Source organism: Gadus chalcogrammus, chromosome 9, assembly GCF_026213295.1.
Source record: "Gadus chalcogrammus isolate NIFS_2021 chromosome 9, NIFS_Gcha_1.0, whole genome shotgun sequence".
In the NCBI taxonomy this organism is placed as follows: Eukaryota; Metazoa; Chordata; class Actinopteri; order Gadiformes; family Gadidae; genus Gadus; species Gadus chalcogrammus.
The window spans coordinates 1044833-1059045 of NC_079420.1; the positions used below are offsets into that span (position 1 = coordinate 1044833).

At 43.0% G+C, this 14213-nt stretch overlaps 1 protein-coding gene across 1 annotated transcript; it reads right to left on the minus strand.

The window, feature by feature from the left end:
* Positions 1-9677: 9677 nt before the first annotated feature.
* LOC130388662 (leptin-like) lies at positions 9678-12417 on the minus strand. Its single transcript, XM_056598106.1, has 3 exons — positions 12349-12417; positions 11502-11703; positions 9678-11244 (listed from the first exon to the last, which is right to left on the minus strand). Exons 2-3 carry the CDS (start codon positions 11655-11657, stop codon positions 10888-10890), a joined length of 513 nt encoding a protein of 170 aa, XP_056454081.1. The 5' UTR covers positions 11658-11703; positions 12349-12417; the 3' UTR covers positions 9678-10887.
* Between the last annotated feature and the right edge of the window lie 1796 nt (positions 12418-14213).

Below are 14213 nucleotides of genomic sequence, written 5' to 3' on the forward strand. Positions count from 1 at the left end.
CGGAGGTGGAATACGTAGACTGGAGGACGGAAAGAAGAAGCGCAAGACTCTGCCCTTCCGTACACAGGGGGCCTAAGATCAGGTACCTTCAACTCGTGTCTCCGTCGAGGAACCATTCCTTTCAAATTGTGATCCAACCTCTGAAATTTAACATTTAAGCTCATAAAAGCATTGATGCTTCCTTATAGGAAAACCAAACATTAGTGTTTGAGCTGGTCTAGCACTATCAGATTTTTAGAAACCGTTTGGGATCCTCTCACTGAATTATTATTTTTTTCTGTGCAGGCTGCGTGATAAAGGTAAACAGCAGGCTCCTCCCAAGAAACCTAAGGGTCACACCAGCAGGAAGGACCGCCAGGCTCCTTCGATGGTGCAGAAACCCCCACAGGCCAGGCCACAGGTAACGCTACCAAACACCCCCCCCCCCCCCCCACCCCCACCCTTAGTCCGACTACATTTAACCAGATATCAAAACACCCACACTGTCAGACTACAGCCAACAGGTTTACAAACACCCACACAGCCAGGCCAAAGGGAACATGGTCCCTAACAGCCAGGCCAAAGGGAACATGGTCCCTAACAGCCTGGCCAAAGGGAACATGGTCCCTAACAGCCAGGCCAAAGGGAGCATGGTCCCTAACAGCCAGGCCAAAGGGAACATGGTCCCTAACAGCAAGGCCAAAGGGAACATGGTCCCTAACAGCCACACAGCTGGGCCAAAGGGAGCATGGTCCCTAACAGCCAGGCCAAAGGGAACATGGTCCCTAACACCCACACAGCTGGGCCAAAGGGAACATGGTCCCTAACAGCTGGGCCAAAGGGAACATGGTCCCTAACAGCCAGGCCAAAGGGAACATGGTCCCTAACAGCTGGGCCAAAGGGAGCATGGTCCCTAACAGCCAGGCCAAAGGGAGCATGGTCCCTAACAGCCAGGCCAAAGGGAACATGGTCCCTAACAGCCAGGCCAAAGGGAGCATGGTCCCTAACAGCCGGGCCAAAGGGAACATGGTCCCTAACAGCTGGGCCAAAGGGAACATGGTCCCTAACAGCTGGGCCAAAGGGAACATGGTCCCTAACAGCTGGGCCAAAGGGAACATGGTCCCTAACAGCTGGGCCAAAGGGAACATGGTTCTAGGGATGCACTAGAGTGGAGGTAGATCCCTGACCCCCCCCAGAGTGTAGAGGTGTCCCTGAGCATGGCGTCTCACCCTAACTGCTAGCGATAACTGGGCGGGGTCGCACAGCACGGCGCACTCAGCCGCGCTGAGGGTTAGGGTTAGGGTTGTTTATGAATGGGTGAAAGCTGTGAGTGACCACTATGGAAGTAAATCGGGTTTAGAAAATAAAAACACATTGAATTATAAGCACTGAATATTTATGCATTGAAATAACCTATCTGAATTTTTTGCCTCTGAATTTAACTCTTTACATTAGCAATATATCATATTCACCTTTATTTTTCAATGTTAAAAAATTCAACGTTAAAAAATTCAACGTTAAAATATTCAACTCAAATATTTTCAACGTCCCAAAATTCAGTCTGCCAAAGTCACCATCAAAATTCAATGTACGAAATTCAGTGTTAACATCCGGGGACCGAAGAAAGAGCAATCGATCCTAGATGCTAGATCGCGGTCAAACGAGTGGGGCGCGTCGTTGGATACCTGACTCTCTCAAGGCTAGATTCCACCGGAGGCGTACGCGCCGCGGGACGGCTGCGCCGCGGTCACGCAGCTGATCGCTTCCACTATAATCAATGAGACTATTTCCACCGGGCGCGCCGCGGAACGTTTCAGCAGCGTCCCAGGAGCGACGTGCCGCGCCGCAGCGCTATCTTTCCGTCCAATTCTATTTTTGCCGCGAGCCGCTGCTAAACCGCGTCAATTTCGACAGAGCAGGTCGAGCCGGGCAGGAAGTGAAAAGTAAAAGCCATAGAGCATCCGGTCAATTTTCAAAATAAAACACAATACTCAGCTCATGTAACTTCACATCAACATTATTACGTCATGACCGGTGGGTCTCAGAGGGTCGGCAACATTGACGACGAGAGACTCATTGTCGAAGTTCAGCAACATGAAGTCATTTATGTACCAAATCATCCTTTTTATAAGGAAAATGTCAGAAAGGACAAAGCGTGGCATTTAATTGCAAGAGTTTTGGGAGTGGAAGGTGAGTACATTAGGTTTAGAATTATCGCGTGATCTCGTGATCTCGCGTGAATACTGGCGGGCTCCCAAGGCAGCGCTACGCTGCCGTTACGCGCCCGGTAGGAATGGACGCAGGGCAGAGGACGCAGCCGTTCCGCGGCGCAGCCGTTCCGCGGCGCGTACGCGTCCGGTGGCATCCCGGTGTCACGCGGGAAGGCAAAACAGATTTAGCCATGTCCAACGGCAACAGCAGCAGTAACATTGCTTCGGTGAGTACATTTTTCTATATATATATATATGCCATTAGTATTAGGGATGTTAAACGACTCGTTTTCTGTGAGTCGACGTGTAGGAGGCATCAATCGAAAAATCGATCGACCCGCGGCTGCAGCAGTTGCAGAGCTCAAAGGATCTGCACATTCCTTTAAGACAGCGGCCCAGTTGGCCCGCCCGTCCTATTTCAAAGGTTGCTATCAGGAGCACACCAATAATGCATTTTTTTTATGAAGTTAAGTTGGTATAAAAATGATGATAAACTAAAGCAGGATTGTGAACCTGTAAATTCCCAATAGGCAAAATGTGTCGGCGTTGTGTTAATTAGAAACGGCAGTTGATGATGCGCGCCTCCTCTTTGCAACAAAATTGTTTAAGTCGGACATAAAACCATTTAATTGAACAGAGGCTACACCCACTAAAACAGATATTTTCGTTTTTAAATAAATATTTGTAAACGAAAATTCATGTTTTGGTGTATTTTGGCAGAGGTATTTTTGCAATACTTGAGAAGGTGCACCTGGAGACTGTGGGCGCACTCCTGTCTGCATGGTGCGGTCACTGATTGAGATTCCGACCCAGTCGCTGAAAAAGTGAACGGTCACCGTCACGTACGACTCAGTCGTCAAAGCTGTCCAGGCATCAGTGGTGATAGCAACTTTGTCAGCTGAGGACAGGATCTCGCGGAGGGAGGCTGCTGCTTCGCGGTACATTTTCTCCAGCCTCACAGTCATCGTTTGGCGACATGGCACTGTGTAGGTTGGCTCGAGAAATGGAATCAGATTGCGTAACCCAGTCCCCTCTACTACGCTCATGGGCAGCATATCTCCGGCTATCATCTTAGCTAGCAACCCGCTGATTCTTTCAGCCCGGCGGCCATCACAGGATCTCACCGTAAAGTTTGCGATGCTGCCTTGCTGGCTGGAAGGCTTGGGATGCCTCCTTGCCAGGTGATTCAACATCACGGTTGTGGACGAATGGTACGCAAACTTCATGAGGCATAATTTACACTGAACTGTTCTGTCATCAATCTTCATGAAACTATCCCACACCGGACTTTTAAGTGAAGATGCCATTGTCATGAAAGGACAAAGGAAGAGATCGCTCTTGGGAGACGTAGCGGTGTAGCAGAACAGAAGTGACCGTTAGAAAAACAACACAGCTACGTCTCCCATTTGAAAAAAAAAAAGGATTTATTGAATTTTGATAAATTTTAATTGTTTATTTTGAAAGCAGAAATGGGTTACAATGTTTTGTAAAGGACATTGAAGCAGTTTGTATGTAAAGAAAAAAAAAGAAAAGTAAGAAAAAACAACGATTCATCGATTTCTATTTTTAGAGTCGTTTTCGAGCACGAGTCGAGAATCGACCGTTGAGTCGACACATTCTGCACATCCCTAATTAGTATGGGTTGTTTCTGTAAGATTCAGCAATGGACAATACTAACGGACACTTGTACATAAGAAGGACGTCGAATTGAAAAATAAGGGTAGTTCGGAATTTTGGACATAGGGCCTGATTCCAAGTTAGCCTTGGTGTTCTTATCATTGGAAACTAGGCTAGCGCAAGTCAACGGGCATATTTTGATGCTGGTTTATAACGTCTTTATTGAAGATTTCAGGGGTACAGTTGTAACTGTCAGGTTTATAATATGTAGCGCCACTAGGTGGCGCCTCCCTCTTTTGTTTGGTTATACGAGTTAACGAGTGGAGTGAAGAAGTGCCTGCTCTTCCGATCAGCTAGAATAAACAGCAGTATACGATCGAAATCCCCCTTTTTAATGAGTTATTTTATTTAGTAACTGATTTGTTGTAGGCAGGAATCCCGGACTTTCTACCCTTGTGTTAAATATATATAGTGCCATGGAGACCTGGCGTGGTATGGTCAAAAGCTTATAGTATACTAATGCCGCTTTTCCACTGCATGGTACCAGCTCGACTCGACTCAGCTCGCATTTTTTGCGTTTCCACCGCGAAAACATGGTATCTGGTACCTGAAGTGGCTGCTTTTTTTTAGTACCGCCTCGCTCTAGGTTCCAAGCGGCTGAGCCGATGCTAAAAGGTGACGTCGGCAGACGGCCGGCCACTGATTGGCCAGAGAGTGTGACGAAGTCACGAGAGCGACATGGCAACCATGCTGGTAACAGCCATAGCAGCGCCGCAGCCAACATATTCCACTTCTTCAACTTCTTCAACATGCCAGCTAATAATAGTAATGTTATCGATGTCCTCCATTGTTGTTATGTGGGTTCTGTCCATGTGTGGGTTGCGTAGGTGTTGTTTGCGTCGCGTACAAAAATACGTCACAGCCCTTTCGCGCAGCCGACCCCGCCCACGTCTAGGAGGTACTATTTGCGGTGGAAAACGACCCGTGCTTCTGCCGTGTCGAGTCGAGTCGAGCTACATGTGCGGTGGAAAAGCGGCATTAAAGTACCGTGAGGAGAATCTCGCATGTTGCCTCCTTCATGCTAACCCTGACCTACACCATCACACGATACACAGTATGTGTATAGACCAATTGCCTCTATCAAATAATGCTCCCACTGCAGAATCACGTTATGTTACACCACTACTCACCCCATGAATATTGTTTATGCTGTTTTATAACGTATATATTGAAGATTTCAGGGGTGCAGTATGTGCAATGTATGTAAAGAAAATAGCACTTCAAGAAAAAACATAAATAATCAATTAAACGAAATAAATAACATAAACTACAATAGTGTAGCAAGTATTGTTAAAACTTGTATTTGTGAATGGGATTATGCATGTGTGGGTTTATATATGCAATAGCTCATAATTATTCAAAATATCCAATAATACAAACATTTTATTTTGAGTTACGTTATTTCAATGCATAAATATTCATTGCTTAGAATTCAATGGGTTTTTATTTTCAAAATCCGATGGTACAGATTTACTTGCATAAGTGATGCACAACACTGCTTAGAGGGCTCAAAATGAACACTCGCCGAGTCATCAAACTGGGTAAAGTAGTCTTAAGTTATTGAGTCCACCCGCCACTTTGGCTGGACAGATCTTGTCCTTCAGCTGCAGAGAGCAGTCAACAGTAGCCTATAGACACATTTTGAAATAAGCCATGGAAGAACTACTCCAAAAACATTCACAACAACCTATTTAATTCATCCTAAATTGTAGAAATATGTATACTAATTAATTGAATAGGCTGTGTTCAATGTATAAAGTTTGGTTTTAATTAAAAGGAATGTTCTAAAAATGTTTATCATTATTATAATAATTATGTGTATAGATAAACAATATACAGAGATATAGATATTAATATTATTGTTCTATGGGGGGGGGAAACAATTCTGAATCAGCAAAAGTTGCTATTGGCAGGTTAGGCTCTAAATAAGTGCAGCCCTATTCATTTTTTCTACAATTATTACTGCACACAAGGATTTAATATTGATTGTGAATCTCAAATGAGACCAAGATGACATGCTCAAAGGTAATTAGAGTGAAATCCAAGGGTTAAGGTTATGCAAGTTTTCGATCACACTGTGTGCTACAAAATGTATTTTTATGCTACTGAATTTTTGTGCTTGCTGGCACCAGTGCTACCACTTAAAAAAAAATAAGCGAACAGCCCTGGATATGCATTTATAGTTCTTCCTTAATGTATTTATTGTAGAGCTGTCAAGCGATTAAAATATTTAATCGTGATTAATCGCATTAATGTTCAAAACAGGACGATACAAAAAAAGAGCCTATAGTGCAATTAAACGACTGCTTTGAACAATTGTCATTTGAAAATAGCAGTCAGGCTACTGCTTCTTTGTTTTGAGGCAAAGAAAAAAAAGTTTTTTTCTTCTTTTTAATAAAATAATTGCGTTAATTGCACGATAAAATTTTTAACGCCGTTAAATTTGGTTTGCGTTAACACCGTTAATAACGCGTTTAACTGACAGCTCTAATTTATTTTTATATTCTTGCTTTTAACAGGATGAGTTGGATGACACTGCACAGGTCTGGAACACACACACCATCAGGCCATCGAACAACCTTAACCTCCCCAGCGGTCGGCCCAACATGTTTGCATTACCTGAACTATATGGGACAAGAGACTTCCTTTCCCAAAATGAATGTATCTTTCGCCAGACCGAAGCATTTGATCCAGATCTATACGAACTAAGCAACATCCTTGTGGCTGATTCCAATCTCCCTCTGGCAACAGATCCATATCAGGCAGTGGATTTGTACATGCACCTCAGAGAGGCCATCACGGCATCTCTGTAGGTCAGACGTGTTTAGTTGTGTCGAGCTTCGAAGTGGCAGGATTTTTTGGTCACGTAAGTAATTCACCTTGCTGTCCTTTTCCTTTATAAGTTTCCTTTAAAGTCATAGCTCAACATCTCTAGCTTTTGGCAAATGTTATATTCCTTTAAACGATAGTTTAGAAACACAGAAATGAGGGGGGGGCTTTATAGACAAGGCCTGTAAAAAGTAAATCAAATGTGTATCAATTTCAGAACTTTACTTTAACAAATGTAGCACTTTTTTCAGTTACAATTGTATTTAACAAAAAGGTAACCGGCTTCAGTAACTAAATGTGAATACTTATTCTGAGTCTTTCATGATAGAATATCATTGGATTTCAAATGTTGAGACCAATAAAATTGATGTATCTATCGAACTCTGAACTTCTGATGGCCAATCAGTACAAACATTGACATGTTACCGACAGAAAAGCATTTTGAAATTATCTGCATTTACAACCTGTAGTTTCAAATACTGAGAGAGGGGTTAAAAAACGACAACACAAGCTATTCATGTTTTTGTTGAGACTGGAACTTTTTGCTTACTGTAACTATATTGCTATCCCGTGTGTGGAACTCTGAATAAACAAAAAAATTGCCAAACAAGTTTGGTGCTGTTTCCTGATATTTTCAGGTCATATTTTTCACTGGCCACATTAGCTTGATGTGGCCAGTGAAAAAAAAAAAAACGTAACAATGAATTAATAATTGTACTTGTTCAAGAACAATTGACTTAATTGTTCATGAACAATTGACTTAATTGTTCAAGAACAATTGACTTAATTGTTCATGAACAATTGACTTAATTGTTCTTGTAATCAGACTAGTATTACTTTTCATACCATGACAAGTTCCTGCAGTCTTCTTCTTAATTTCACATGATGTGGCTGTGGTGTCAAGACAGCTGATTGTCAACATCATGTGACATTTAGAAGAAGACTGCAGGAACATTAACAATCAAAACATGTCAGGGTATGAAAAGTAATACTAGTTGTATATTATGTACACTATCTATTATTAACTAGTTAGTTTCGTCGTCTGAGCCGTCTCGCTAGCCTTCGTGACACTCCTCTGGGATCGAGCTCTTTCAACAACAACCGCACATCCTCTTTCCTCACACGCAGTCCATGCTCCCTGCATTTAGCGTACATCCATCGGTACCTGTGAAGCTGTCCAGAGTACTGCAGTTGGTCGCTAATAAAATCCACCAGGACCGACAGGTCAGAGTACCCCTTGCGGCGAGAGTGTCCCACTGTCCCCTATCTCGCAGTATCCTCTTCAGAGGTCTCTCACTTATGTGGAAGGCGTGCCTACTGGCAAGTATTGATTTGATGTCCGAATATTTGAGGCCAAGCTCAAAATAAACGATGATAAATCTCCCAAGCTCCGTCGTTGTGGTTGTTAGTATTTCCCCTGACCCGGAAGTTAAATTCTGACCCGGAAGTTGGTTTGCGATATCTCGCAAACCAAATTATTAGTTTTCTCTCTGCTTTTTTTTTTTTTCAACCAAAATTATTTTTTTACTCCGAGTCCTTTGGGGGGCTCCATTACTGCTGCTGTTGCCGTTGGACATGGCTAAATCTGTTTTGCCTTCCCGCGTGAGAGTCAGGTATCCAACGAGAATGACGCGCCAACTCGTTTGACCGCGATCTAGCATCTAGGATCGATTGCTCTTTCTTGGGTCCCCGGATGCTGAATTTCGTACATTGAATTTTGATGGTGACTTTGGCGGACTGAATTTTGGGACGCTGAAAATATTTGAGTTGAATATTTGAACGTTGAATTTTTTAACGTTGAATTTTTTAACACTGAAAAATAAAGGTGAATATGATATATTGAAAATGTAAAGAGTTAAATTCAGAGGCAAAAAATTCAGGTTATTTCAATGCATAAATATTCATATACCCGTGGTAGAAACACACTGTTTTAATGTCTCCAGCCATTCGTTTTCCTTCCCATGTGAGGATTTTTCTTCATATTTTTTTTATATTGAAACACCAGCATAAAATCACTCAGCCATTTGTCAGGGTAATTGTACAACACAATGCTATGAATGGGTATGAGCCAGGCGCTCATATACCCGTACCCCGGACTGCTGACGGCACAAAATAGAACACCTCACACTCGACAGAGGATTAGGAGAGACACAAACATAGAGAATAATAGAGAACGCAGAGAGAGAGAGAGAGTGAGAGAGAGAGAGACAATATGAAGGACCTGTTTGTGCCTTCTTCATTTGGTAATCCCATTTAAATCTTAAAGATAAATAACTTTTAATGAGATTTCGTCAAACGCTTCATTACCCCTATCCGTTCGTCGTAGGCCTAAGTCAATAAATTGCACGGTTTTCCAAACCACCACGACCACTGTGGAGGTTGACTCAGCCCGGATGTCACTGCTCCACATACTGTCTGGCTGCGGTGCACGTAGCGGGTGACTCATACCGGGTTGTGTAGGCTATAGTGTCATTCACCTGAAACCCAGTGGGATACCTCGGGAGGCGTCAGTGAAACTGCCCTGGGGTGGAAATAACAGCAGCTAAATCCCCAGCAATAGAAATTAACAGGCAACGCTTGCGCTTCCATTACGCTGGCTCCTCAGAATGTGGATGTTTGGGGCCACGGGGCCACCGTACATCAGTGTTTTTATTTTCAAAACCCGATGGCACAGATTTACTTCCATACACCACTGGTTAGAAAAAGTACTGAATAAAAGCCATGCATTTCCATGAAAATCCTAGAAAACACAAGCTAGACAACATACTTAAATTCAACCTTTTGTTTTAAAATCATGTGAAACGAGTCCTTGTGCACCAATAAAAACATAGATAGACTCAAACTGTCGATGTGGTGTGAGGGTCAAAATTCATTGATACAACATGCACAATTACTATTGATACAACATGCACAATCACTATTAAACAGTTAATACCATGTCATACCTTTTTTCTGTTCTTTTTTTATTGGTACACAAAAAAAATCGTTCTGAGTAGGTTATTGTTTTGCTTTCCAGAGTGCGAAACCAGGCAAGAAGCCTTTCAGGAACCGAGAAGAGGACCGCTTCGACAGCATGGTGGAAAAATACAAGAACAAGATACTGGGAGGCGGCCAGAAGACAGCCGACATCAAAAGGAACAAGTGGTTCAGTTAGTCTTATGTCTCTGTTTGTCTGGGCGGAGGACGGTGAATAGTGCAAGGTCATTGCTTTTTATCTGTAGACCTTTTACATTTCATAAAAGTTAATATCATTCTTGATTTGATGCATTGAAGCTGGAGTGTGCTTCTTAATATTTTTCAGTATAATCCCATCGAATGGCAGCATACCTTTTGTAAAAACGTTTTGTGAGGTTGTTTTATTTTTTAATTAAAGCTGTCTCAATACCCTCAGTATATACCCTCTTTTTATTTGATAGTGTGCAGGTCAAGCACACTTGACATTAAATAACATTACATGGTTCTGGCTAACAGTTCATAAAATGTTTGATTATAGAACAAGATCGAGGAATCATAACAATTTCTTCAGTCTCATTCATAAATAAAAAACATGCACAGTAATAGTAAACCACAAATGTATCAAACATCAATTTAATATATTGACTATTTATTTTAAATACAATTTAAAAGATACACATCACATACAACTTACAATTATTAAGAAAAATATATATCTATATACATGACATTATTCGTTTTCCTGTTGCATATATAGGTGGGAAATTAATCGCTAAGTCTTAAAAGTCTTTTGAGGCAATGAAAATATAGGAGGCAGGTAAAGGCTTTTCTTGTCATAGAGTACATGGAGACACTTGGCTTGGCATGTTACAACCTGACGGCAGGCAAATGTGACTCATAACTGAGTTGGTAAGTATATATATATATAAAGTGATTTGCTCAACGCATTTCCAAGCAAGGTTATTTTCTGTAAAAAATAACCCTATTACCAGTTCGTAAACATTTCATTTGGAGAATATGAAAATCAATTGTTATTGCTACATGTACACCCTGCTGTAAAAAGTCTGCTTTTCTTGTTTTTTTCCATAAAAAATATATAAATACTAAAACGTATTAAAACATTATTCTCTGAAAATTCGGTCCAGCATTATTAATATTGATTTGATCCACAAACCTTAAATAAAACCATCGACCAATCGGACAGAGGCGCAGCAGGCAGAGCCCGCCCTCGGCTGCCTCAGCAGGCCCCCAGGAGGTCCAGGTGCTTCAGCAGGTGGACCAGGTAGTCCTTCAGCCCCACCACGCCCTCCAGCCCCACCGTCTGGGGGTACTCCTTGTAGCCCTGGAGCCGGGCCAGCCGGCCCTGGGGGGCCGGCTTGGCCCGGGGGGGCCCGGCGCAGTGGCCGCTCCGCCAGTCCTCCAGGTAGCCCCTGAGCGAGGACACCTCCTGCCTCACCTGGGCCAGGCCCTCCAGCCTCTCGGAGATCACGCTCTCGTAGCCGTCCAGCACCAGGACCAGGGAGGCCAGGCTGTCCATGGGGTCTGAGGGGGGGCTGGCGCTCAGGCTCTGGCTCCATTCCTCCAGGGACAGCCGCTGAAGGGGACAGGCTCCATGAGGGCTCCACCGGCGGGTAAATGCGGTCGAATTGACCCCTCAACCCCTTCCCCCCCCGCATGTTTATTCCCTGCAGTTCTTTCATATTTCAGTTTTTTCTTTCTTAAATTAATTATTATTCACCATCATTGTATTTTAAGCGAGTATAAGGGCTGATGTACTTTGAGCTGTTTGAGCCGGAAAGAATACAAAGAACACAAAGATAACTACAAGTGGGGCAGTATGGCTTCCCTTACCTTCAGGTACTGGTCCAGTCTGATCACCAGCTGCTCTGCGTTCATCTTGACGTTCGCCCTCAACGTCACAGACTCTCTGGAGGCGGGGTAGGCTCGGGCCGAGCTGAACCCCCCGAGCAGACAGAAGAGGAGAAGGGCCAGATGGGGGCGCTCCATATTCCCGATGTGTAGACTATGGAGTACAGAGAAGACCTTCGTATTCCTAGAAGGAAGAAAAAGAAACCGATCTTAGACCGAAGCAGGTCAATCATAACCCACCGGATGTCATTTCACATCTTTCATCGATATCCCGTCACGTATTTCATTGTAAAAGATACTGCTGGGTGAACGCCAGGATGAGTAATTCCCAACATTTGTTTATCCAAGTCAATATTGTCAGAGCAGAGGAGTCAAAGACAGCTGTGGTTTCCTATGACGATGTGTAATCAGTACAAAGATCACTGCATGGCCAGAGAAGTCGCCGGGACTCCCCCTCCACCACAGCTATACACAAACATTATAAACACAACTCCAGTCATACCTGTCTCTGTGTGTGTGGATGACGGCTGGTTTAAGAAGCCTCACCTGGCCCGGATCGGACTGAGGGATGCTGGGCTCGGTGAGGCCGCTTAAACCGGCCGCCATCCACACAGCCATCCACAGTGTAACTTTACTGACCCGATAAATAATGGCAGGACCTCAATGTTAATGTTGTCCAAGCAACAGCACTAAGACAAACCACAGGCCCCACCAACGCAGAGAGACTGGCCGAACAGGACTCATGCACATCAGGTTAAAACAAAGTTTTACACTTTAGAAACAAGTGTGTCAAGAAGAAGGAAGGATGCGGGCAGAGTGGGACTCTTACCGTGGTCCTGGCTCTGTCGGTCGGTGAGTCACAGTGCACGCTGCTGGAGCTCCATCAGGACCTCTTATAGTGCAGCAGCAGGGGTTGACTCATCACTTACTCACCTCTGCCTGGGACCCCCTCACCCCCCTCCCCCCTCACTCCACCCCCATCCCACCCACCCCCCCCGAACCGCCCACCCCCCCCACCCCCCAAGTGGTTGATTTATGACAGCAGATAAACATGTGCTGTTGGGTGTATAGATATTATTGTTTTCATGTTGGTATATTGTAGTGATTATAGTGACTACTGATTGTTGGAGATAGTCTCCTTGTGTGAGCAAAAACAAAGAACACACTCACTCACTCATTCACTCACTCACTCACTCACTCACTCACTCACTCACTCACTCACTCACTCACTCACTCACTCACTCACTCACTCACTCACTCACTCACTCACTCACTCACTCACTCACTCACTCACACCCAGTTTCAGTAAACAGACACCTTTTTAAATGTGTTGTGTTATAAGTGCTCCAAATGTAAAAACAATTTTAAAAAAAATACTATTTTGTGTGTGACTTAGAAGTTTTACTATTCTAAATGTGGACTAAAAAGACTTCCAGTCCCAAAGAAAACTAGAGTGTTTTAAATAAATAGATAAATAATAATAAACAAATTCCATGACGTATTTTTTCAACTTTTCGATTGGATGTTTTGGTCCCAAAGGCCAATTGGTATGACTAGGTGGACCTGTATTGGAGAATCATGGATTGTGTTTTTGTTTTCCGTGTGTGGGTGAGTGTGTGTGTGTGGGTGGGGGGTGGGGGGGGGGGGCAAGTTCTTGCCAAAATGAATGCCATTAATACTTAACAACCAGTCAATCCACTTATGTTTCTCATTACATTTCTCAAAGAGCCGTAGTGTAAGAATGTTAGCTCATTCTTCAGACAAAAGGACCAAAACATGTTTTCACTGTACTTGGACCGAGAACCATTGCATTTCTACATCTCTATTTATAGGCAGCCTTCTTGTTAACAATCATACATTTTTGCGACACATTTCCGGGTGAAAAAGGAAACTGATCAGTTGACCATATCCAAATCTTCAATCAAAGAATTGGTATTGGAATTGGAATTGGCCTATGGTAATTAATTAATTTAATGTACAAACATGCATCAATAAATACAACATTTTATAATCCTTACATTCCTTTTGCTTTCATAACATATAATCCACGTCTCAAGTATGAGTTTGACACCGCTAGGCCTTATCATTTATTCATGAGCATTAAGGTTTGGGAGGAGATGAGTCACAACTTCAATACCTGTACTTGCTGATCTACTTATCTGAAGTTACACAAACACACACACACCTACGCATACACAAACACTCACACATCCCCAATGCCATGCACTCATCTCTGAAGCAAACCTGATAGCATCTATAGCAGGGGTCAGCAACCTCTTCACATGCAGTGCCAGTTTGACATGGTCTCGTCAATGAGTGTGCCTTAAGCAACAATATATAAAAAATTAAGCTGAATTATGACACGGCGACCAAAAACATTTCCAGAAGACCTGGAATTGTATTATTTCCATAACGTCCACAATCATGCATCAACATTTTAAATGTTTTTTTGGTTGTTATATTTGCAACATGGGCTTACAAATTATAATTACATATGTCCCATCTTAAAACACTATTTTCAGAAACTCATTCAAAAACGTATTTGCACTGTGAGAAATGTAAAAACGAGAATATTTGAGAATGTTGGAAACATCCACATCAATATCATCAAGACATGTACAGCTTTGCAAAACCATGTGAAGGCGATGCATACAGGCCACTTGCAACAATATTTTAAATATTTTCTTCTCTATC